Raw genomic sequence first — 27,425 nt, 5'->3', positions numbered from 1 at the left:
TGTCGGAAAAACCGATCTGGTTCATTGATGTCCTTTAGGGAAGTGCCATCCTTACCTGGTCTGGTCTACATGTGACTCCTAAGCCACAGCAATGTGGCGGACTCTCAACTGCCCTCCAAAGGCAACAATTCTACGGAGCCAGAAGGCCCTTCACCAAAGTCCCTTTATTTACAAACTCTAACAGCAGTACACAGTGTGCTCGCAGTCAGCAGTCTATCTCCGGGAGTGTCAGAGGAACTGACACACTGGTTAAGTACAAAGCATAGACTCCCTGATTAGCCCATCAATTGGATCCTTAGTCAGGGAGTTCATGCTCCAATAGGCTACACTCAATGGCCTGACGGAAGTCGTTACAATAAGGGTGGGCAATAAATACTGGCCAGCCAGTGACCCCCCATGTCGCATGAATGAATAAAGAAAAAGCACTGACTATAGCAATTTGACTGGACAGTCTGGACAGTTGCCAATTGTCTGTGTTTCAGGAGGGTTGGGGTGTGGGAAATGTCAGGTCGATGGAACCTGGGGCCCTGACATTGGCTCCTAATCCACCATTGCCTCGATTCTCATTCTACTGTGCAAGTCCTTCCTTCAAACCTTTCTGTTCTATTTCCTCAAGCCCTATTTCCCTCCTAGAAGGTTAAAGTTCTCAAATTCTGGCCTCTTGTTCATCCTCCAGCTCTGTTAACCCACTGTTACAATCAGGCCAGAAATGATGAAATGTTGCCCCTCTTTTCCCTCTCCTTGTCTGACTGCCAGAGGTTGTTCTTTAATAAGAATATACTAGCCAGTTCAGCGACAGTTTAGTTGCTTATGTGCTATGATCATAAATGAACTAAACAATCAGGTTTTCTTGAGTTTAAGAAAGAAAGTGGTTATTTACACATGCACTAACACACACACGCGCACACACAAACATACACACAGACATACATATGCATACGCAAAAAGATACACACACACACAAACATGTAGATACACCGACACACACATGCATATGCACAAAGATACACACACACACAAACACGTAGACACACAGGTACACACAAACACATGCACACAAACACAAATGCACAGACACACATGCATATGCACGCAAAAAGACACATGCACACACATGCACACAACTACATGTACACACACTGACACAAACACAGATGCACACAAACACACATACACTGACACATGCGCACATACACACAAAGACACATATGCACACACACACAAACACACATACACAGATGCACACACAAAGACACATGCATGTACATGCACACACACACAAACACACACACACACATACATGGAAACATAACGATAGATTTACAGACTGAGGAAGGATAGATTTGGCTCTGGTGCTTCTGATTTAAAGATGTAAACAGCTGCTTTGGCTGTTTCCCTGGACACAGTGAAGCTGGGTTGAATTATTTTAAGAAGCCTCTGTCTGCAGTAGGAGCAGCCTTGGACTTTCCTGGTTGGCGAACACGGCTTGAAGCTTGCAAGGTAGTTTGGAGAGGAGCCGCCCTGGGTTTTCGCTCATCAGTATTCCAGCTGTTCATCATCTTATTACAGAGAAAACAGAAGCTGAAAACGAGAGGGACGGGGCTGTCACATGACCATCACCCAGTGGTTCAAAGATAGTCGCGACGAGTGTATTCTTCCTTATATCTTAATCAGTTACATCTGGGAATCCCCTCTCACAGCCAATCTTCCATTCTTTAAGTGACTGGATTTCGTCTGTTCTCACTGTAACTTGATGAATTCATCTTTGGGAATCCTCTGTTGAACATCTCAGGTGATGTAAATTCCTTGCTTTAGAGACACTCACTCATGTTACTCACTCATATTCCCCTGAGGACTGTCCATGATGGGTTTTTGCAGATACGGTGTCTCCACCTCAGTGGGTCGCAGTGCGAAAAATATAGTGATGCAAATTGGATAGCCACCTTGGCTGCCAAGCTCAGTCACAATTCTCGTCAATGTTTTAAAAAGTCTGGAATTTCAGTTCAGTTTAGCCGTTAAACTAAAAATCATGGTTTAACATAAAGCACATTTTTATGATAACCTCACTGGCAGCCCTGCCTTCTGCTGCTGAGACCCTAATTCTCTCCCTAACCCTCTTACCTTCCATCTCTGTTTTTTTCTATAAGACTTCATAGAATTGAATCATAGAAGCCCTACAGTGCAGAAGGAGGCCATTTGGCCCATCGAACCTGCATCACCAACAATTTCACCCAGCCCCCATCCCCGTAACCCCATGCATTTACCCTGCTAGTCCCCCGACACGAAGGGGAATTTTAATATGGCCAATCAACCTAACCCGCACATCTTTGGACTTGAAAACAACCTCTTCAAATCCCCGATGAAGCTTTTGATTGGCGGCATGATGGCACAGTAGTTAGCACTGCTGCCTCACAGCGCCAGGGACCCGGGTTCAATTCCAACCTTGGGTGACAGCCGTGCAGATACATGGATTTGGGCCGGTGTCTGTGGGAGTTTGCGCATTCTCCCCGTGCTTGCGCGGGTTTTCTCTGGGTGCTCCGGTTTCCTCCCACACCCCAAAGATGTGCTCTTAGGCTGATTGATGTAACAAATTGTCCCTAAATTAGTATCCCCTCAATCTGGTTTCTAACGTGGAGTGCCATAAGCGTAGACAAGGGTCACGTGTGGAAGAGGGGACACACAATGTTGAAATGGCGGCGCGGGCTCGTTGGACCCAAGGGCCTGTTTCCCGTGTTGTGTTGTTCTTTGTTCTTTGACTGTCTGTGCGGAGTTTGCACGTTCTCCCTGTGTCTGTGTGGGTTTCCTCCGGGTGCTCCGGTTTCCTTCCACAGTTCAAAGATGTGCGGGTTAGGTTAATTACACAAGCTAAATTGACCCTAATGTCAGGGAGATCAGCAGGATAAATATGTGGGCCTGGGCGGGATTGTTGTTGGTGCAGGTTCGATGGGCTGAATGGCCTCATTCTGCACTGTAGGGATTCTTTGAGCAAGCTTTTTGGTCATACGTTTTAACGTGTCCTCCTTGGGTTCAATGTCCATTACATTCCATGTAAAGTGCCATGAATGCGCTAAAGGCGCTATATCAATGGAAGCTATTATTGACTTTCAGCCCCAGGAATGATCCTTCACATCCACAGAGCTGTTTGAGATGAATAAACTGCAGAAAGTGATTTTAATAACCACGGAACTGCTTCTTTAGAACTGGGCCAAGTAAATTCAGGAGCTGACAGTTGTTGTGCCAAGTTTTAGCTGAGTGCATGATGTCACTCCTGGAGACTTGGGATGCACCTCCTGGCAGTGCTGGGAACAAGAGGGGGAAATATAAGCTGGACACTTTACATCAAATTGTCATGACCTTAAACTACTGCCCAACACCATGAATAGTGCGTCTTTACAGTAAGTCCAAGGGTAACAAGTACAATGGCATCCCGCAGGCAAATCCTAGCTACAAGACTGTCAGTCACAGACTGTTACAACTGAAATATCCATGTTCGCCAAATAAAAAACATGAGGAAACATGTCCTACTTTGAAATACAAAAGAAGCCAAATGTTAGCAGGTTGGCACAGTGGTTAGCACTGCTGCCTCACAGCGTCAGGGACCCAAGTTCGATTCCCGGCTTGGGTCACTGTCTGTGCGGAGTCCGCATCTTCTCCCCCCGCCTGCGTGGCTTTCCTCCGGATGCTCCGGTTTCCTCCCACAGTCTGAAAGACGTGCAGGCTAGGATCACTGGCCGTGCTAAACTCCCCCTCAGTGTAGGTTACGGGCCAAGTGCTGGCAAGTGGGATTAGCTGGGCAGATCAGGGCATTCCATGCGACGTTGCAGACTCGACGGGCCAAAGGGCCTCTTCTGCACTGTGGTATTCTGTGACTCTGTACCCAAACAGGCGCCAGAGTGTGGCGACGAGGGGGTTTTCACAGTAACTTCACTGCAGTGTGAAAGTAAGCCCGCTTGTGACCCTAATAAACAAACACTCTCACCTCTGAAACAGAATGAGCATACAGTCTAGGCTGCCACTCCAAATACAGTACCAAGAGCATGCTGCACTGTTGGTGGTGCCATTTTGTAGGTGAAATGTTAAATTTAGGCCCCATCTCAGTTGGACATAAAAGATCCCACTGCACTTTTGCGAAGAAGGTCGGAAGAATTTTCCTTGGTATCCTTGCAAATATTTATCCCTCAACGAGCATCAGCGAAGCAGATTTCCACATCTTTTTCAAATAGTTGTATGTGGGAGCTTGCGGCGAACAAAATGGCTGCTGCATTCCCCAGAATGCAGCATTCAAAATGGCTTCAGCGGATATGTGACATGCTGAGATTGTGAAAGGAACGATATGAATGCACGTTTCTGTTCTGCCACTCTGTCTGGGGGCTTCTCTAGAATAATGTTGAAGGGACCCCTATTTCTGCACTCCCTAACCTCGGGAAAAACAAGCTTTCAGAATTTTTACCCTGTTGAGTCCTTGAAGAATTTGCTCGCGCAGCTAAGAACCGCCACTCAGAGTGAGATCTGCTCACTGCTATCTCAGAGATTGAGACAGAATTATACAGACTGAACACGGGAGATCAATATTGCTTTTTTCAAAAGCCCTCCAAGTAAAAACTCAATTTTGCTTTTTCAAATGGTTTGTATTAGCAACAACGCAGTGCAGGGTGATTTTTGAAATCGAAATAGAAAAATGAAGATTAAATGGAAGGCTCACAGTGTGATTGGAGCCCATTTTACAGATGTGAGCTCTGATGTACAGGGAACCAGAGCTACCTCCTGTTGTTCCTGATAATTGGGTTTTTCCATTGGTGCTGCCGCAGCATGTGACCTCTGTGTTCCTGTGACTCTGGAGCATTTTGCAACGACCCTTTGTATTTATTTGCTGCTTTGCACCAAAACTCCTCTGATGAATCTGCTATTAAATTTACTCCAGGACCCAGACTGTACAACTAAGAATAAATGGAGTCCCTCTGGAAATAAATAGGGACATGGGAACTCGAGTAGGCTATTCATCATTCCAGTCTGTTCTGCCATCTAATCAGATCATGGCTGATTTGTATCTTAACTCCATTTACCTGTCATGCTTCTGTGTTTCCTTGCCTCATAAAAATCAATACCGTATTATACAAATCACATCCACCCCCACCCTCTCTGATTCCACCCCTTGCCCTATAGCTTCTTCCTGAATAGAGTGGGAGACAGGCGATTAATGATTATCACCAAGCTTCTGACTGTACGTTAGGGTAATTACTGCTGAACCCAAGCTTGTTTTATCTACTTCCCACATGCAGAATGCCGATCATAGGGTAGGAATCGGGAACATGGTTTTTTTCCTGTCCTTGGTAAAGAGGTGGCACGGTGGCACAATGGTGGGTTGGTCATACTGAATTGCCGTTTACTGTCCCAAGATGTGTAGGTTAGCTGGGTAAATATGTGGGGTTACAGGGATAGAGCCTGGGTAAGATTGGAGCCTCAATGCGGACTTGGTGGGCCAGTGGTCTCCTTCTGCACTGTAGGGTTCTATGACTCTTGGGGTGCATTGTTGTAAGTGCAATGAAGTGATGCAATTTTAGCCTCAGCTGGTAGCACTGCCGATCAGGTCAGAATAGCACAGGAGCACAGTTAGCACTGCTGCTTCACAGCTCTAGGGACCCAGCTTCGATTCCCAGCTTGGGTCACTGTCTCTGTGGCGTTTTCACATCCTCCCTGTGTCTGTGTGGGTTTTGTCCAGATGCTCGGGTTTCCTCCCAGAGTCCACAGATGTGTGGGTTAGGTTGATTGTCCATGCTAAATTGCCCCTTAGTGTCCCTGGACACCTATGTTAGAAAGAATAGTGGGTAATAGTGGAGATAGGGCGTGGTGGGATTGTTGTTGGTGTAGACTTGATGGGCCGAATGGCCTCCTTCTGTACTGTAGGGTTTCTTTCAATGAGAAGTGACAACTTTGGGTGCAGCCCAGGAGGATAGGAGAAATCCAGCTCAACATCTTGTTGCTGTCTTGCCCTGGGCCCCCACAACTATGTCTGTCTCCCTCCCCATTTCCTACTCCTGATCACAGACCCGAATCCCACCAGCTTTGGGTAAGGGGCAGTCAAGACACATTGAAGTGGCCTTAGCCCTCAGCTCGGATCCTGTGCAGGGGGAGGGGGAATTCCTTTTGCCTCCCCCAAGATAAAGTCAGTTGTTGTAACTCTGCCAGCTCCACCTGGTCTGCATAGTGACTCCACAGAAAGGTGGCTTCACCGTGGCCCCTTCGACCCACACCCTGACTCCCACCATGGTTCCTGGTGGGCTCCAAAATCCAGACACTAAAATTCTGTTGCAACAGTGATCACATCATCAGAACACAAGCTTCCTTGTGGGGTGGCCCAGGGCTGCCTCAAGCATTCAGTTCCCCCCCCCAATGCACCCCCATGCCTGAATTAAATATAAATAACAATAGCACCATGCCAAGAACATGACATAGCAACTACAATTAGTCTTCAGAGGCAGAATCCCTTCACCAAAATCCTTTCATTTGCAAACACTAACAGCAGTACACAGAGTGTTAGCAGCAGTCTATCTCTACGGGGGGGTGGGGGGGGTGCCAGAGGAACTGACACACCCAGTTAAGTACAAGGCAAAGACTCCCTGATTGGCCCATCAATTGGATCCTTAATCAGGGAGTTCATACTCCAATAGGCCAACCCCAATGGTCTGATTGAAGTCATTACAAAGACCACCCACTGCCTCAACCACATGCCCCCCCCCACTCCTCTCCCCTCCCCCCCCCACCATTTTGCACCACCCCCTGCCTATGCCATTCCTAGTGGGCACAGGTGGGTGTGGGGCAAGGCTAGGGTTAAAATCTGATCCTAATTTCTACTTGAAGTTCAGCGTCTGTTCTGAGGCTGGTATTAAATTTGGCAGATCAATCTTTGGACAGCTTTATTGGCAGAACGCGTCAGTGCATGAGCTAAAAACTAGTTGGTCTTGGGATGCAGGAATTTACCTGGATCTGGCAATATTGTGAGGGCTAAAAGTCTTTATAACTGAAAAGATTTCAATTCCAGTTTTGGATGAGTGTTCCGTAGTTGATGCAGAAAGAGTGCTGATATTTCTTTCAGTTGTGTTTGAACACCCGGCACTGTGTCAGTCTGTCTGTCGTTGGAGATTACACATTGCACTACACAGTTCAATGCACACATGCGTTTTACAAACCTTTTGATAACCAAACATTACAGTGGGAGCTCTCTCCATGGCTCTGACAATAGCTGCCTGATGGAAATGCCATACACCTTGTCTGAAACTGACACAAAACAAATCACTGGGAGCACTTAACACTTTCCTTCCCCTCCAGTCTCTTGCTTTTCCCTGTCACTCCTGCTCTCATTGGCATACAGTTTCAGGCTGGGATTTTCCAACATTGTACGCTGCTTCTTCAGAAGGAACTCTTCAAAAGCAGACAATAAAAAAAAACAAAACTTGCTCCAATTTATAAATCAAAGAAACTTCATTACTCCAAACTTGGAGCCGCACCGTGGGCCACTCCAAGCTCTACACAATTCCCAACAGATTCTTATTTATGGTGAGTCAGCTGGTCAGTTGACCATCATTTTGTAATTGGTTCCATGGTTTACTAGGTCAGCTGACCCTTACATCTTGTTACCAATGGTAACATTACATCCAATACAAAGTTGTCACCAGTTACATTCTAACGCTGCCACTGTTGCCAGCGGGAATGGAGAATTTGGCATTCAGCCAAATCTGCATTCATTGCGGTGGGACTGGATAATCCCAGCCGCGGGTGAGGACGGAGAGTTACAGCCTCAGAGTCACTAGGAGGAATTTTCTGGTTACTCTCATCCTGGGAATCGTAGTGAGTCGGACATGAACCATGCAAAGGTCCATTGACCTCAAGCAGGATTTTCCAGAATTGGGGAAAGCACAGTGGGATTTTCCAGAATTGGGGAAAGCACAGCCGGAAAATCCTCCCTGTCAACTTTCAAGTGATTTGTTCACATGATCATTTATCACACATGTGGATAGACAGTGAACATTGGCAGATGATTCATCTGTGAGAACCCTCGCCATCACGCTGTCCAAGGCACACATACGTTTGGGTTCAACAGGGGCCCCTGTGCACTGAAGACCTTCACATATCTGGATAATTGGGTCTATAATCTATAATTGCTCAGGTTATTTGCAGAGCCTATTATGCAGGGTTTAATAGAGTAAGCAAGGGAAATGTATTTCCTTTGGCAAGTGAGTCAATAACCAGAGGTTGTAGATGTAAATTAATTGGCACAAAGACGAGAGGAGAAATGAGAAGGTTTTTTCAAACCGGGAGTGGTTAAGATCTGGAAGGTATTGCCTGAAGGGTTTTGCAATCAAGTCTCACTGGAACCTGAAAGAGTCAATTGGCCACAAAACAAAAAGGATTCATTTAGCAGGAATAGAACTGGGGTCTGGGGCTAAATTAAACTGATTATTCAAAGCAGCCTAATGGCTTCCTGCAAGATTGTAAATTGTTAAGAAACAATCATTAGCATAATCATGAATGTAAATTCTCCTGTGAATCAGTTCAGTTGAGCAGAGTAACAAAATGTTGGTTCATTTTTCCTCATTTCTAATAAGAAGAATCCCTCAATGTTGTTCAGCACATTAACCTGCTGCAGTTTGGTAAGCATGCTGTAGAGATGCCGGCGTTAGACTGGAGTAAACACAGTATGAAGTCTAACAACACCAGGTTTCGGTCCAACCAGTTTGTTTGATAGCAATCCCACAAGCTTTCGGAAATGGTGTTCCTTCGTCAGGTGTGAGCAAAGTTCTGAACCCTGCACGCACCTGATGAAGGAACACTGTTTCCGAAAGCTTGTGGGATTACTATCAAATAAACTGGTTGGACTTAAACCTGGTGTTGTCAGACTTTGTACTGCGGCTTGGTAAATACAGCTAAAAAGGGTTCATCACCAAATATAAACAGTTTACTCAATGTCCTGTTCACTTCTTGACAGTAAATCCCAGAAAAGAATATTTAAAAGAACTCATCCTGAACCATTTACTTCTTTCATTGATGTACACAACCAACAGTTGTCACAGTGGCCCAGTGGTTAGCACTGCTGCCTCACAGCTCCAAGGACCTTGGTTAGATTCCCAGCTTGGGTCCACTGTTTGTGTGGAGTTGGCACATTCTCCCCGTGTCTGTGCGGGTTTCCTTTGGGTGCTCCAGTTTCCTCCCACACTCCAAAGATGTGTGAGTTAGGTTGATTGGCAATGCAAAATTGCCCATTATTGTCCTGGGATGTGTAGGTTAGAAAAAATTAGAAGGGTAAATGTATGGGGTGGGGAGTGGGTTGTGGGGACAGGGCTGGGGAGGGATTGTTGTCAGTACAGACTCGATGGGCTGAATGGCCTCCTTCTGCACTGTAGGGATTATATGATTATTCATTCAGGGGATGTGGGTGTTGCTGGCTGGGCCAACATTTATGCCCATCCCTAACTCCCCTTGAACTGAGTGTCTTGCTTGGAGTTTTTCAGAGGGCAGTTAAGATTCAACAAGATTGCTGTGGGTCTGGAGTCACATGTAGGTCAGACCAAGAAAGGATGGCAGATTTCCTTCTCTCAGAATAAATTAGTGAACTGGATGGGTTTATATAACAATCAATTCATGGTCATCATTCTAGATTTTTATTGAATTTAAATTTCATCATCTGTTATGGTGGGATTTGAATCCAGGTTCTCAGAGCTTTCCCCTGGATCTCTGGATTACTTATCTAGTGACATTCCTACCACACCATCACCTCCCCACCGTGATGAGTAAATCTCTTCCCAAATCATGTCAGGAAAATTCGTTTATTAACTTTCCTCTGCTCCTAGCCGGGGAGAAAGCCAGCTTGCTGTCGTGATACTCAATCCTTTCAGCTTTGGGCCGGAATTCTCTGGCCTATCACGCCCTGCTTCCACTGCTGGCAGGAATGGAGAATTTGGCGCTCAACCAAGTCTCTGTTTGTTGCGGCGGGACTGAAAAATCCTGCTGGTGTGAAGGGCTGGGGAATTCAGGTCTTGATCTCCAATCACTCTGCACTCCTTCCTGTCTTTATTGCTACTGCCAAGACCATTCCTACTCTGAACGTTCACCCCCTCTCCCAAAATTTTGTGCCGTTTTGTAATGTGAGAAAAAGATTTTTTCACACAGCTGGTCATTTGGGTCTGGAATGCAGTGCCTGGAAGTGTGTTGGAGACGGGTTCAATTGAGGCATTCAGGAGGGGCATTAGATAATTACTTGAATAGAAATGTTCAGGGATACAGGGAAAAGGCAGGGGAATGGTACTAATTCACGTTGCTTGTTTGCTCAAGATGTATCGGAGCGAGAGAGTTCTTGCAAGCTGCGCCCAGCATACTTTCTAATTAGAGTCATAGAATCCCACAGTGCAGAAGGAGGCCATTTGGCCCACTGATTCTGTACCAAACACAATCCTACCCAGTCCCTATCCCTGTAGCCCCACATATTTACCCTGCCACTAAGGGTCAATTTAGCATGGCCAATCCACCTAGCCTTGCACGTCCTTTAGACAGTGGGAGGAAACCTGAGCACCCAAAGGAAACCCACACAGACACAGGGTGAAGGTGCAAACTTCAGACAGTGACCCAAATCCAAATTCTATCTTTTATTCTTGTTCTATGTTTCTAAAACCTTATTCTAACTTTTTAAACTCTTTAACAATGCTTTAATTCAATCTCTTACATAACATTCTGCACTTCCTTCTTCCCCTTCTCTATGAACGGTATGCTTTATCTGTAGAGTGCGCAAGAAACAATACTTTTCTCTGTATACTAGTACATTTGACAATAATAAATCAAATCAAAATCAAAGCAAATCAAATCAAATTGTTTGGATATCCGGTGCAGACATGATGGGCCAAATGGCCTCCTTTCGAGCCATAACAATTCTGCAATGTTCTTTTTGCTCTGCATCTCAGGGGTCATGATGACATCTCCTAATGCCAATTCATTCTTTTTCTGGATGTTTAAATAATGGAACTCATTCACTATTCTGCTCCTCCTACAATCAACAGTCTTTTCAAATGCAATCTTCATGTCACTATCCTGGGCGTTTAAGGTTAGCTTTTCTCTCCTCTTTTCAACCTGATACTGTCTCAAACTTGGCGAAGGCTTGACCTTCATTTTGGGTCTTTGACAGTAACTGAGGTGGAATCTCAACCAATTTTGCACAAATCCAAAGCACAACAAGACGACTTTGGTGTTAGAATAAAATGCAAGATATGATTTTAAAACGATGAATATATATTTACCACTGAATTCAGCAATGAAACAAGATGAAACAGCATTTGGCGTTAATAATCCGTTTAAAGTGTTTATTCTGTAGCTATTAAACCGATTTATACCCACAGCGTCAGGCTCCCAGACATTATCGATCTGTGGCAATGTTGTTAGGAGAAATATATGGGACAGCACGTGAAAGATTTCAAGTGTAACCCGAGCTCTTGGCTGCATGTTGATCTTTGTACGAGGTGGAGATGTGGGTCCAATTTAACTCCATGTGACCAGGTTTTGATCAGATGAAAATCAGTCCATTAGCACACCTGGAAACTATGTTCTGTGGTAAATGGGCCACACGGTGGCACACTGGCTAGCACTGCTGCCTCACAGTGCCAGGGACCCGAGTTCAATTCCGGTTTCGGGTCATTGAATGTTTGCACATTCTCCCCGTGTCTGTGTGGGTTTCCTCCAGGTGCTCCACTTTCCTCCCACAGTCCAAAGATGTGTGGGTTAGGTGGATTGGCCATGCTAAATTGACCCTAGTATCAGGTGGGCTAGCAGGGAAAATATGTGGTGCTACGAGAATAGGGCCTGGGTAGGCCAGATGGCCTCCTTCTGCACTGTAGAGGCTCTATGATTCTCCTGCACTCCCTCTAATACATGCATGTCCTAAACTTCAATTCTGGTATGATCCATTTACAGGTGCACAGGTTAAAACTGACCAATGCTTTTAGCACAAACACTCTGACGTTTCCATTCAAATTCCAACTTGCTGCAACAGAATGAATTAATTCTTCTCAGTTTGTGCACTGTAACAGTGACTTCAGAAAGAACACTACTGCAGGATCGCTGATGTCCAGATGGTCATACCCCAGAAATAACCACATCCTCCCAACCAAGGTTCACTGGGGGAACCCCTCAGAAGTACCCACACCCTGACTATACAGGAATTAGCTGGGAAATTTGGACTTCTGATGGATAAGGTCATTGAGTGTCTTTAAAGACAGAGATAGATAGGTTCTTGATTAATAAGGTTATGAGGAAAAGGCAGGAGAATGAGATAAATATCAGCCATGACTGAATGGCGGAGCAGACTCGATGGACCAATTGGCCTAATTCTGCTCCTATGTCTTATGGTCCTAAGGTCTTATAACTCCTCTATGTCTGGAATCTTGAGTTAGAGCCAGAGACTTTGGGTGGTTTCGGCTCACTTACGAGAATAGTTCCTCAGGAAAGATTGGAAGGATTAAAAGCAGTTCTGACTCCGAGTTGGGTAACTCTACTACTGACTCCCCTGACTCCCCATTAGATTACTTGAATACCTCCACCTGCTCCAATCCCAATTCCACCCCCCCCAACCGATTAACCCACTGATCACTCAGCTGACTAACCCCCGACTCCCCCACCCAACTGCCAATTTGATCCGATTATTCACCCCGACCCTTCCTGACTAACCCATGATCACTCCTACTGACCCACCCTATTCCATCACCCACTTATCCACTGCCTTACCCCCCTCACACACCTACCACTCTAACCTGGCACCCACTCACTTCTTTCCGGGCAAAAGGATTCATTTAAAAAGTGTGGGGTAGAGTTTCCTCTTTGGGCAATTGGGGATTTGCATCTAAATTGCACCAATTACATTTCTGTTCAAGTTTCTGCTCACAATTATTAACACAATCATGAATGTGAAATCTTCCATGAACCAATATGATTTGCATCGTAATAAAATGTCATTGCTTATCTTCTCTCATTTCCATTAGAAAGAATTCACAGAATCCTGCAGTGCAAAAGAGACCCTTCGGCCAATCGAGTCTGTACTGACACATGAAAGGCCCTGACCTGCCCATCTAATCCCACTTTGCTGGCATTTGGCCCACAGCCTTGAATGTTATGGCATTCCAAGTACACGTCCATGTACTTTTTAAAGGATGTGAGGCATCCCGTCTCCACCTCCCTGGCAGTGCATTCCAAACCCTCACCACCCTCTGGGTAAAAAGTCTTTTTCTCCCCTAAACCTTCCCATCCCTCTCTTTGAACTTGTATCTCCTCGTAACCGACCATTCAACTGAGAGGAACAGCTATTCCCGATTCACGCCGTCCCTGCCCGTCACAATCTTGACCACCTCAATCATTTCAATAACTCCTCATGATATTTAACTGTGTTCACCTGGTACAATTTCAATCAGAAACTGGCTCATCACCAAAAAGCAGCATTTTAATTGGAGTGTCCGCTCACCCGCTGTGAGTAATCACAGAATCCCTACAACACAGGGACAGGCCATTCGGCCCATCGAGTCCACACCGAATCTCCGACAGAGCATCTTACCCAGGCCAATCCCACCACCCTATCCCCAGTAACTCTGTGCGTGTACCATTGCCAAAACATACATCGCTGGGGCAACTTAGCATGGCCACTCCACCTAACCTGCACATCTTTGGATTGTGGGAGGAAACCGGAGCACCCAGAGGAAACCCACACAGACACGGGGAGAACATGCAGATTCTGAGGGGCAGTGACCCAAGGGTGGAATTGAACCCGGGTCCCTGGCGCTGTGAGACAGCAGTACTAACCACTGGAAATGACTTTTTGAAAAAATCATTTGCTTCTTTAATTGATGCACAATTGTTGCAAATTAAATATTTTTGATAAAACGTTTTGACGATCACACAATTGAATAATGTGCTATATGAATTTCAGTGCTGATGTGATGCCAGGTCAGTCCCAACTACTGACGGATCGTATCAAACAACTCGTCCCTGCAACTGGCAAAGGACAGATCGTACTCAACCAACTCGTGCTTGCAAAATCAAAACATAGGGGGCAAATTTACCATTGGCATTGCGCCCGCTTCCAGCACGATTGGTGCCATTTTATGAGTGCTGGATTTCACAGAACGTAGAACACTACAGCACAAACAGGCCCTTCAGCTCACAAGTTGCGCCGATCATATCTATCCTACCAGGCCTACCTATAACCCTCAATCCCATTAAATCCCATGTGCTCATCCAGAAGTCTCTTAAAAGACCTCAGCCTCTACCACCACCGATGGCAGCCGATTCCACTCACCCACCCCCCTCTGAGTGAATTTCCAGCCTGGTCAGCCTCTTACTGGAAATGAGCGAGAGGCAGGTTAACGTATTTAAATTTATTGTAACGCTGTTTTACATCTGCTTAGCGAGCCCGGCGCTCAATCGTCTGGGCTTGCCCCCCAAAACCCCCATCTCTACCGCACCCCCCCTTAATGACCTCGCCGGGAAAGGTTTGTGCCAGCGATGGATACAAATGCTCCCCATGAACGGGGAGCAGTCGACTTGATCTCCTCAGCGGGTGACAGGCCTGCTGATATTTTTGCAGGTAGAGTGCATACGGGGGGTGCAGGGAGGAGACGCGGGGGGGGAGGTGTGGAGAGTTGAAAATACGCCCAAAAGTTGGATCTGAAACTCTCCCAGTTTCAAGTCCACCCAGCATTCAGAATGAAAAATGGTAAAATCACCCCCATGGTGTACATTAGTGTACATTAGATGTGATTCTGTGATTGGACAGCGCTTGCTAAACCATCCTGATTGTGTTAAAAATTACACTGAAAGCCAATGAGCCTCACAGAGTGTCTCACTCATGAATGCTGGAAGCTGCATATATTTACACACACAGGGCCCTGTCCTGTGCAGACAGAAGGAGCATGGCCACACGTTGCATCTTTTCCAACCAAACAAAGGCTTTGGGGAACAGCCATTCCCTGCTTTATTCCCGTGGCAATGCTTTAACCAGTCAATCGACCTGCCTGGTTTGAATTTGAACAAAAGCTTGGCGGTTAACTGTTCCCTGGTACATTTTCTATGGTGATACCTCTACTAATCAGGGTCTACTTGCCAACCAATTCATCATTCTCTTCTCATGCAGGAAACAGTGTTGTTTCCTTCATTATTGGCATCCCTGCAATCTGGTATGGACCTCCACTGGCTGGGATCAGAAATTTTAGCAAACCTGGATAATTGAGCCTGGGGCTCATTAATTAGATGCAGAGCAGCTTCTACATGTTGTAACCAGCCTGTTCCCTGGAGCAAGACCGATTGGATCCAAGAAAATGGACCAGGAAGATCACGCCCAGGCAGATGCTGGTCGTGAATCCCATTTTTTTCCCTCCTGCTGACATTTCCTGGCCTGCTGCACTACCCAAGCAGCGCAGCGGACCTGGAAAATTGCACCCAAGATGTCGAATGTATAAAAGCAAATGACTGTGGACATTGGAATCTGAAACCAAAAGAGAAAATGCTGGAAAATCTCAGCAGGTTTGACAGCATCTGTAAGGAGAGGAAAGAGCTGATGTTTTGAGCCCAGATGACCCTTTGTAGAATGAACAGATGAACAGAGACAGCCAAAACCTCTACGTTAGAAACCCCATTAATTGCATGTAAATAATTGAGAATTTGATGAACTCAGCCTGATAATATATAATTAATGGACTTAAATCCAAAATGCGGAATGCAGTGAACCGTTCACTCTGTAAATTAAGGAGGTCTGCATTTTGCAATATATTATAATTATCCGCCTATTGAAATGTTCATATCTGTGCAATCCTTTCATTTAGACTTTATTTCTATTTTAACGAGTGTCATTAACTATGTTATGAACTGTTTAATTTCTGTCATCATCACAATTTTGGCACATGCCTCCAGGGTACTAAAATAAATTATCTATTGAGATTGTATTGAGTTATCTGGCAAAGGGGTGGAAATTTGACCTCTTATACATAGCTCACACCCTCCCCAAATCCATTGAGAGGGGGAGCAGGGACTTGGGGAGAGGAGTGGGTTTTGGTGATGGTCGTTTGGTTTACCGACAGTATTTAAGTAAGGCCAAAATAGGAAAGAGCGTCCCGGCACAGGCCTTTAACGATTCAGGTGGCTTTGCGGACTTTCGGGGCAATTGGAAGTCACCCCAACTGTAACTGTTGTGAAGCAGAATTGGTCTACACAGCACATCAACACTCAGTAACCCCGCCATCACTGGGAGAGACTAAACTACATTTCCCTCCTGCAACTGACAGCAGAATTCTGATTCCTCGCAACAAACGATATCGTGACAAATGTACTCTTTTGTCGGCAGAACGAGCCACTTACCTCCTGTTGCTATGGTGACCTGGCGCAAATAATGGCCATAGAAAGGGAAATCGAAGGACAGAATCACCCTCTGTGGAAAAAAATGAAATGACAAGTGTGTTCATCACCAGCAGCATAAACACAAGAGTCTGTGCAAAGCATTAATCAGGCAATGTGGCCCAATGTTTAAAATATTTATTGTCTTCAGCTGAAACTAGACTGAACACTGGACGATTCTTAATTTAACTGAGGGATGTGGAGGAAGTCAAGTCCTGAATTACCAAATGCAACTCACAACGAGAGGTCCAACTAACCGCATCCTTCATGTCTCTGACACCAACAGGACCCTTCTCCAAGTCTAATGCAGTTCAGAGTGGCTGCCGACCCTCCAGCATTACCCCCAGTACAAATTACCAAGGCAAGCCAGGGCAATAGCATTGGGTGAACTGCTGATCTAGTGAGCTAGAACAGGCTGTTTGATGTCCTACTGCGCTGTAACAATTCTGCAATTCATTCCATTAAACCTATACTGTGTTCCCTCCAAGATGCGGAGATGCTGGCGTTGGCCTGGGGTGGGCACGGTAAGTAGTCTCGCAACACCAGCTTAAAATCCAACAGGTTTACTTGGGATTGCGAGCTTTCGGAGCGCTGCTCCTTCATTAGATTCATCACTCACCTGATGAAGGAGCAGTGCTCTGAAAGCTCATGATTCCAAATAAACCTGTTGGACTTTTAGCCTGGTGTTGTGAGACTTCTTACTGTGTTCCGTCAAAGTATTCCTTCTTACAGTGCTCCAGGTGAAGTTTAACTAGGACTTAGTATAGCTGTAGCATAACTTCATTCTCATTACATTCTAGCCTCCAGATATAAAAGCCAGAATCTGGATGAGGAAGAGTAACTTTCAAATTGGCATAGGCAGATGGGTGCTGAGAGAACCAATGACAAGATTGTGGGAATTGGGTAGTTAGAGGCTGAAAGCCCTGTGATGTAACCATTCGGAAAGTTAAATAGGTCATGTTATTTAAGATACATCCGAGCATTAAGAAAGCAAACAGAGTGTTTGATTTGGTTAGCAGAGGAAGAAAGTACAAAGTGAAAGGACATTATGTTATTGCTATCCTGGATATTGGGTAGGTACCATTCTTTGGAACAGCTTACCACCTGGGCTTGGCCTCAATAACCCATTATTTCCTGATGCATCGCATTGTCTCTCCCATATCTCTTGGCACAGTGGCACAGTGCTGCCTCACAGCACCAGGGACCCGGGTTCAATTTGGCCTTGGGTGACTGTGTGGAGTTTGCACATTCTCCCCGTGTCTGCGTGGGTTTCTTCCAGGTTCTTCAGTTTCCTCCCACAGTCCAAAGATATGCCACAGGCCATGCTAAATTGCACCTTAGTGTCTCAGGATGCGTAGGTTTGGGCAGTTATCAAGGTAAATACATGGGGTTACAGGGATAGAGCCTGGGTTGGATACTCTGTCACAGAGTGGGTGCAGACTCAATGGACTGAATGGCCTCCTTCCGCACTGTAGGGATTCTGTGATTTTCTGGTGATCTCCTTCACATCAGCTTCTCAATTGAAAAAAGCATTTGAACAGGTAAGTAATGATTACTGACCAGTAAAATAAACTTCAACATTGAAGTTCTTACAAGAAGGCAGGCACTCAGGTCAATCTGTGCTTTAGCTTTAGTTACGACTCAGCTGTGCCATCTAATTTTTGTGATGAATGAAACAACAGTAAAATTCAAAAACAACATATCAGGTTGGGAATGGAAGATGAAGCAGATTACACGCAACCTTTCCAGGAATGAGAAAGGAAAATCCGAAGTTACCGAAGCTTGTCGGTGTGTGTTTGATAGAATTCCATGCACTCGCACTTTGCTCTTGTCCACCTTTGTGAAGTCAACCCAGAGTTCCTTCGTTTTGGAGTCATTTGGCCCGTAGCTTCTGGATATATAGTAGTTATGGTGGTCTTCCTGAAACACAATAATATCATTTACAGCCAAGAAAACCTCCATCATCACTGCAAAGAATCTGAATGTTTCCAAACCCTCTTCTAATCCCAATTTTTGCCCGTTGATGTTCTCATTGGCTATGCTTCAATATTTCACTGATGTACGCCTGCACCTGTCTTCATAGAAGATACAAAAAACATTCCAATAATAACTGTTGTTATATTCTTATGTTCTTAACTGTAATTCATGAGGTGGAAAGGAGAGATGAACATGATGAAATTACAACTACTAAGGAAGTAGTACTGAACAAACTGATAGAGCTGCAAGTTAATAAGTCTTTGAGTCCTGATGGACTTCAATCTAGGGTCTTAAAAGAGGTAGCTAATGAGGGAGAAGATGCTTTGGTGTTAATTTTCCAAAATTCACTAGATTCTGGAAGGGACTGATAAATAGCAGAAGACAACACCTCTATTCAAGAAGGGAGGAAGACAGAAAATGAGAAGCTGCTGCCTCACAAAGCCAGGGACCCAGGTTCGATTCCGCCCTTGGGTGAGTGTCTGTGTGGAGTTTACACGTTCTCCCCATGTCTGCATGGGTTTCCTCCAAATGCTCCGGTTTCCTTGCATAGTCCAGTTTAATGGATTGACACCTGGAAAGAGTGGATTGTCTTATGAGGAAAGGTTGGACAAACTGGGCTTGTTTCCACTGCAGTTTAGAAGATTGAGGAGTGACTTGGTTGAAGTATATAAGATCCTGAACAGTATTGACAAGGTATCATGTGGAAAAGATATCTCCACTTGTGGCTGAGTCCAGAACTACGGGGCACTGGTAGTTAAAATTAGGGTGTCACCCATTTGAGATAATGAAGAGAAGAATTTTTAGACTGAAAACCTCCACCAATAAGGATATCACTTTGAATAATCTTGGAAGTGGAGAGTGATGGGGCAAAAAAATTAATTGATTCTGACGATCTGCCTGATAATCTAACTATCTCCACTGCACCATTGCCAGGTTGCAATGCAAGTCATCAGCACCCACCAGCAACACCCCACCCAACTCCCCTGATTTCCTCCCCCTCCCTCCGCAGCCCACCTCCTCCCATTTGCTTTCACCAGAACCCACTCAAGGGTTTGAATCGGACCTCTGCAGCAGTGAGCAACCTCCAGATGCTTGATTGATGTCCGCTGCTTGCCTGAAGTATGCTGATCAGGCCCGAGACAGAATTATGGATGAGCTTTGGGTCTCCAGTTCCCCAGCGAAGACTCATGTGGGGCCTGAAAATAGGCTGAAGCCAATCTCCCCTCCACATGGCGCTGGGTTTTTCTGGAATTTTAAGCCTGAAAACTCTCTGTTATGAAGCTATAAAGCTACAGAAAATAATCAGGATGAAGTATTTTCCATGGAAAATGTAAACATTTCTCAGCGCCCTGAATCCTCATCCTTATCAAGAAACACAGTTGGGCACAGGGAGCTGGGGCAGCGTTAGGAAGGAGTCTGTGCCAATGTACATTTATTGTAGAGAGTTCAAGACCACACAGAAATGGGACTATTACTGGTTGCATTTTCCAACAAAAAGCTTGGATTATCAGAAGGCAGCAGCCAAGGGGGATTAAGGAATGTGGTCAGAGGCACACAATCAAATCCCTGCTGGAAAAAGCGGCATTTGGTGTTCCAGAGGCACTGGAACCTCCCAGATTTGGCAAATCTAAAACAAGCTATCCCCATCCAGGACATTCCTTCGCCTCTAACCTTTCGATATGTTCTCTGGTTTCCTAGTATACAATGAACAAACATGGGGCCTATTTACATAACATAAATTTATGTCTCCCTCTCTAGTGAATGAAAATTAATTTCAGGAATGCTTAAGAATGAGTTCTTATTCACGGATGTTTCATGTTAAAAGTTTCCCTCTTCTGGTTAGTTCCCAAGATAACAAGTACAGTCGGGCAATGTTGCACAGGATTTATCAGAACTTCTAGACAAAACAAATGTCCCAACTTCTAAAGGGTGTAATTTTCCACTTTTGTTTTCAGACACATTATTCAATTTGCCCTCTTGAAGAGGAAAACCATTCCCAACAATGACACACGAGTGCCCTCAGGGAAATCACATTGGCAGGTTTCCTGGATTGAGGACGGAAGTCCCTTAACAAACAGGGAGCACTGCCGGCTGTACTGGTGTGAAAGGCTGTGTTTGACCCTTATTACAATCCAATAACATTGTACGACTCAACCATTCCACTCGGGGCAGTTAGACTGTAAATGAAAAGCAAAATACTGCGGAGGCTGGAATCTGAAACTAGAACAGAAAATGCTGGAAAATCTTAGCAGGTCTGACAGCATCTGTGGGGAGAGAATAGAGCCAATGTTTCGAGTCTGGATGACCCTTCGTCAGAGCTTTGTCATGTAGGCTGTCAATCTCCAGAACTTGGGCCCGAATTTTACGCTCCACCCCCAGCGGATTTTGAAGGGGGGCTGGGGGTGTGTGAAATTGCATGGACAGTATTCCCCCGGGAATCCTGCCCACCTTGACCCAGACACGCTTTTACAATGGGTTGAGTAGGGCCTTGATAGGAAGCCCACCACCCTTCCCCCAACATTAAGGTCTTTAAGTGGCCGTTTAATGGTTAGGGTTTTTTTACCTCAATTTTGAAATGGTGGGCACCAGATATCTCAGAGTGAGAAACAGAAAAATGTAAGGACCTCAGTCTTGGGTGGGAAGAGGTCAGGGTGGGGAGACGCCCTCCCCTCAGGGTCAGGAAACTTCCTTCCACTCCCCCCACTGGACCTATTCCACTGATAACCCATTTACCCTACTCACAACTCCCCCAAAGCATTCCCTCCCCCTCCCCTCCCCTTTATATCCATACCAATTCCTTAGCCCGAGGCACACCATACAGCTGCAGTACCTCTTCCGGCCACTACAGCGCTGATAGGCTGACAGCTTTCCAAGGAGGGCCCGAAGTCCCAATCAGAGGCTCACTTGAGAAATAAAATGGCAGCAGTCCTGTTGGAATTGGCAGGGATGTATTCCTGTGTTCCCATTCTCCGGGCGGCAGGGGTCCAGCCCCTCCATCCAAAAAACATTCAAGCCTTGGTGTGAATTGACCAACACTTGCTTGGTACAAACCGTTCCATGCCCTTCGCCTCCAGTTATTTTTAAGAAATTGCTGGTTCTGCACCTCAAAAGACCATTAAACTCACCACAGAAATTTATATCTTGTAATTAACAGCAGAAGTACACTGTTAATAATGCAATAACTGTTAATGACTTTTCACGCAGCAAGCGGTTGCAATCTGGAATGCTGCAAGGGTGGTGGAGGCCCACTCAATTACAGCTTCCAAACCCGACTGGATAACTACCAAGAAGGAAAAAAAAAATGCAGGGCTTTGGGGAAACGACTGAGGAGTGGGATTAGCTAAATTGCCCTGGAGGGAGCTGGCATAGGTTAAATGGGTCAAATGGCCTCTGTCTGCACTGCTAACATTCTATGATTCTGCAACTTCCAATCCAACCATCTGGTCCACTTAATGAACAATTTGAACTGTGGAGACTCGTTCCTTCAGGTAGAAGTATCATAGAGTGATAGAGGTTCACAGCATGAAAGCAGGCCCTTCGGCCCAACTTGTCCATACTACTAAGCTAGTCCCAATTGCCTGCATTTGGCCTATATCTCTCTATATTAATCTTACACACATAACTGTCTAAATGCGTCTCAAAAGACAAAATTGTACCCGCCTCTACGACTGCCTCTAACAGCTCGTTCCAGACACTCACCATCCTCTGAGTGAAGAAATTGCCCCTCTGGATCCTTTTGTATCTCACCCCTCTCACCTTAAACCTATGCCCTCTAATTTTAGACACTCCTCCCTTTGGGAAAAGATGTTGACTGTCTGCCTTATCTATGCCCCCCATTATTTTATAGACCTCTATGAGATCATGCCTAAGCCTCCCACATTCCAGGGAAAAGAATCTCGATCTATCCAGCCACTCCTTATAACTCAAACCATCAAATCCCGGTAGCATCCTAGTAAATCTTTTCTGCACTCTTTCTAGTTTAATAATATCCTTTCTCGATTAGGGTGACCAGAACTGTACACAGTATTCCAAGTGTGGCCTTACCAATGTCATGTACGACTTCAACAAGATGTCCCAACTCCTATATTCAATATTCTGACCAATGAAACCAAGCATGCTGAATGCCTTCTTCTGTCCACCTGTGATTTCACTTTCAAGGGTTTATGAACCTGTACTCCTAGATCTCTTTGTTCTAGGACTCTCCCCAATGCCCAACCATTAACTGAGTAAGTCCTGCTCTGATTTGAATTACCAAAATACATCACCTCACATTTACCTAAATTAAACTGAATCTGCCATTTAACGGCCTTGTTAAAGTCCATGCAGACAACGCCAACTGCACTGCCCTCATCTACCTTCTTGGTTACCCCTTCAAAAAACTCAATCAAATTCATGAGACATGAATTTTCATTCACAATGCCACGCTGACTGTCCCTAATCAGTCCTTCCGTCTCTAAATGCCTCTAGATCCTGTCTCTCAGAATACCTTCTAATAATTTACCCATTACAGACGCTAGGCTCACTGGCCTGCAGTTTTCAGGCTTTTCCCTGCAGCCCTTTTTAAACAAAGGCACAACGTTTTCTATGCTCCAATCTTCAGGCACCTCACCTTTAGATTTTAAATGTTATTTGCCCCCTCGAGTCTGCTCTACCATTTGATGAGACCGTAGCTGATTGGTTTGTTTTTCAAATCCACATTCTCATCTATCCCTGATAACTTGTCCGAATTTAAAATATTCATTGACCCCGCCTCCACTGCCTTCTGAGTCAGGGAGTCCCAAAATTGCACAACCCTCTGACAAAAAATTGCTCTCCTCATCGCTGTTCTAAAAGGCCGATCCCTAATTTTAAAACAGCGCCCCCTTGGTCTGGACTCGCCAACAAGAGGCAACATCCTTCCCATAAAAGCAAATTAGTGCTGGAATCGGAAACAAAAACAGAAAATGCTGGAAAATCTCACCAAGTCTGACAGCATCTGTGGAGGGAGAATAGAGCCAATGTTTCAATGGATGGCCCTTCATCAGATCCTTTCTATGACCACCTTATCAACATCATTCAGGATCTTCTAGACTTCAATCAAGTTACCCCTCACTCTTCTAAACTCCAGTGGCTATTCGTTTCTCATGAAACAACCCTCCCACTCCAGGTATTGGTCTGCTAAATCTCCTTGGAACCACTGCCAACTCATTTACATCCTTCCTTATATAAGGAGACCAAAACTGCATAGAATATTCAAGATGTGGTCTCCCAAATGCCCTGTGTAACGGAAGCACATCATCTTTATTTTTATGTTTGATTCCACTCATCATAAAAGACAGATTACATTAGTCTTAGTTACTTGCTGAACTGCATGCTAACTCATACAGTAGAATATTATGGTCCCTTCACACCTCTGAATTCTGCAGTTGTTCTAAGTTTAAATAATACTTTGCTATATCATTTTTCTTGCCAAAGTGAGCAACTTTACATTTTCCCACATGATATTCTATCTGCCAGACTTTTGCCCACTTATTTTATCTATCTATATCCATCAGCAACCTCCTTATATCCGCCTTACAGCATACTTTCCTACCTAACCTTTGTGTCTTTTGCAAATTTAGCTACCATGCTCTCACTCCCTTCATCTAAGACATTGATGTAAATTGGAAAAATTTGAGGTCCCAGCACAGATCCCTGTGGGATCCCACTCAGATCATCCTACTGATCAGAAAAATACCAATTTATGCATACTCCCTGTCTTCTGCCAGCCAGCCAATTTTCTATTCTAGTTAATATATTACCCCAACATCGAGCTTTTATTTTCCACAATAACCTGTGATGCGGCAACCTCATCAAATGCTTTCTGAAAATTCAAGTACAGCACATCTACAGGCTCCCCTTATCCACAGAACTTTATTCCTTCAAAAACTCCAATAAGTTCATTACAAATTATTTTTCTTTCACAAAACCATGCTGACTTTTCCCAATTAACTTAGATTTTTCTAAGTGCCAGCTATAACCTCTATAATGGCCAATTCTAACATTTTCTCCATGACAAACATCAAACTAACTTGGGCCTATAATTTCCTGTATTCTGCCTTTCCCCTTTCTTGAATAGAGGGGTTATCTTTTGCTATTTTCCAGTTTGATGAAATCATTCTGGAACCTAGCAAATTTGGGAAAATTAACATCTCCTTCCTCATTAACTACCTCTTTTCAGACCCTAGGATAAAGTCCATCTGGACCTGGAGACTTGTCAGCCCGCAATTCTAATACTTTGTACAATACCACTTCCTTAGTGATTGTAATTTCCACAAATTTCCCTCTCCTTCCACCCCATCATTTACAACTATTACTGAAATGGTCTTTATATCACCTACAGGAAGATAGAAGCAAAATATTTGTTCATTTCATCCACCATTTTCTTATCATCTACTATTAACTTGCCATTGTCACTCTCTAGAGGCTGAATAGTTCCTTTACTTCTCTCTTTTCCTTTTTAAACACCCTTAGAAACTCTTGCTATCCATGTTTACACTTCTAGCTAGCTTCCTCTCATATTCTAATTTCTTTCTCCTGACTAACCTTTTAGCCATTATCCATTATCCATTTTTAAAATTCTGACCAATTATCCCGTTTGCCACTCCTCTCTGTTCATTCATGTGCTTTATCCTGAAGTTTGATGCTTTCTCCCATTTCTTTAGTTAATCCGATTTTTCTCTGCCTCTCTATTTCCCTTTCTGTACCAGATTTGACATTAAGTTCGCTCACTCCAATTCATCCCTCTTGAACTTCCTCTTTTTATTTCTGAATCCTAAATCACTTCAGTAGCCAATAATGAGAAATCAGGTACTGGAAAATCACCTCCCCCACCCCAGTCCCCCTCCCTCCCCCATCCTCCCCAAAGGTCTCCACCTCTCTATCACGTCTGCATCCAAGAACTCTCTCTGGTGGCACAGTTGTTAGCACTGCTACCTCACAACACCAAGGGACCGGGGTTCGATTCCTGGCTTGGATAGTTGACTGCGTGGAGCCTGCACATTCTCCCCGTGTCTGCAAGGGTTTCCTCTGGGTGCTCCGGTTTCCTCCCACAGTCCGAATGATGTGCTGGTTAGGTGCATTGGCTGTGCTAAATTCTCCTTCATTGACCTGAACAGGCACCACAGTGTGGGAAATTTTCACAGTAACTTCATTGCAGTGTTAATGTACCCCTATTTGTGACATTAATAAATAAACTTTAAACTGCTCTGTTATTTGCCTTTGGGATGGGTCTGTCCTTTGGGGAGAATTCTCCACTTCATTTCCACTCCCCTCACTCTTTGACCTTTGATCAATTTTGGGTGAGATGTTTTCTGAGGATCTCAAAAGATGTTTGGAATTTTTGCTGGCTAAATGTGACACTTCCCTTTAATTCATTCCATCCCTTTAATTTTGGTTTATGGAGTTTTCCTCCCTCCTTGTCATCACCACCCACTGGCCTCATCCCTGTGTCCCCCAAATCCTCGTCCGTGACCACTAGTGGGCTCCATAGATTTGTTCCAAGTCGATGCTTGAAATCATGCAATATTCCAACCTCAGAAAACCAGGGCCAGGATATTTCGGACGGCGAGGTTTTCTGTCTCGCCATTCGAAGACTCGGGATAGAACACATTCTGGCTGACACTCCCCACCTCGCAGCCGTTTCGCGCTCCAATACACACTAACTAGCTGCTGGCGGGACTTCTCCCAGGATGACGCCCTCTCCCGGAGAGCACAATCTGACTGGGTGACAGCTGTCTAGTCTCTGCAGCGCCAGAGGCTACAGTGGACAGGACTGGGACTGCAAGCAGAGCCTGGTGCCAACGTCTCCAAATTCGAGGAAAAGGTGAGTTTCTGGGGAGGGGCAAAAATACGTGATTGGGGTGTCGCTGGAATGGCCGGGAGACGTACAGAGGGAGGTACCAGCGGTTACTGCACTTTAAGGAAGAGGGTGCCCAAAATCAAAAGGGGGATTCTGATGGAGGTGCCGAGGAAACACAGCCCCCCCCACCCCCCCACACAACCCCCTCCCACCTTTCTGCCCGAGGCCTGAACCCGATTATTTTTGGATTTCCCCTCCACCTGGCAACCCCTCCCATCAGCCTAAAAATTGATGCTGGACAGGAAACAGACCTCGAGTGGTCAATAATTGGTCACGTAAGGATCTCAACTGGGGTGAACAGTCAGTCGAAGGCCTCACCAGCCCCAAAGTAAATTGCTGAGAAGTCTGGGAAAGTGAGAACCTAACAGGATGCCCATTCGTCCCCCCTCCACACCTCCGTCTTTGCCTAAAACCCACTGGTGAGGGAACCAGAAATTCAGGCCTCAGTGGAAATAGCCTTTTAATTGCTTTAAAACCCACTAATGGCTCATTGGGCAGTAATATTTCCATGAAGAGCTCACCTTCTCAACCTTGCTCCTTGCCTGAGGTATGGTGATCTTCACATTAGGACTGAGGTGAGGAGAAATTTTTTCACCCAGAGGGTGGTGAATGTATGGAATTCACTACCGCAGAAAGTAGTGGTGGCCAAAATACTGTCTGATTTCAAGAAGAAATTAGATATAGTTCTTGGAGCTAAAGGGATCAATAGATATTGAGGGGGGGGAGGGGGGGTGAGGCGGCTGGAGGTAGGGTCAGGATATTGAATTTTATGATCAGCCATGATCAAAATGAACAATGGAGCAAGCTTGAAGGGCTGAATGGCCTACTGTTGCTTCTGCAGGGTAGCACAGTGGCACAGTGGTTAGCACCGCTGCCTCACTACTCCAGGGATCTGGGTTCAATTCCTGGCTTGCATCACTGTCTGTGCGGAGTTTGCACATTCTCCCCGTGTCTGCGTGGGTTTCCTCTGGGTGCTCCGGTTTCTTCCCACAATCAGAAAGATGTGCAGGTTAGGTTGATTGGCCGTGTCAAATTTCCCCTTAGCGTCCAGGGATGAGTAGGTTAGAAGGATGAGAGGGGTAAATATGTGGGGATAGTGCCTGGGTGGGATTGTTGTCAGTGCAGACTCAATGGGCTGAATGACCTCCTTCTGCAC

The 27,425-nt window shown here is 45.2% G+C and overlaps 1 protein-coding gene across 2 annotated transcripts in view; it reads right to left on the bottom strand.

Annotated features, from left to right (window-relative positions):
• LOC145358980 (plexin domain-containing protein 1-like) overlaps positions 1 to 27,425 on the bottom strand; it is a 304,814-nt gene that overhangs the window by 170,258 nt on the left and 107,131 nt on the right. For both annotated transcript variants that reach the window (XM_080213338.1, XM_080213339.1), the window contains exons 3-4: positions 18,190 to 18,333; positions 16,378 to 16,447 (exon numbers count right to left, since the gene is read on the bottom strand). In XM_080213338.1, the coding sequence (XP_080069464.1) occupies positions 16,378 to 16,447; positions 18,190 to 18,333 (214 nt within the window). The remainder of the gene's footprint in view (positions 1 to 16,377; positions 16,448 to 18,189; positions 18,334 to 27,425) is intronic.

The sequence above is a fragment of the Carcharhinus amblyrhynchos genome, chromosome 27, assembly GCF_965287045.1.
Source record: "Carcharhinus amblyrhynchos chromosome 27, sCarAmb.v2.hapA, whole genome shotgun sequence".
Lineage (NCBI taxonomy): Eukaryota > Metazoa > Chordata > Chondrichthyes > Carcharhiniformes > Carcharhinidae > Carcharhinus > Carcharhinus amblyrhynchos.
The sequence above is the reverse complement of the archived record's forward strand: the minus strand, read 5'-3'. Positions and strand labels throughout refer to the sequence as shown.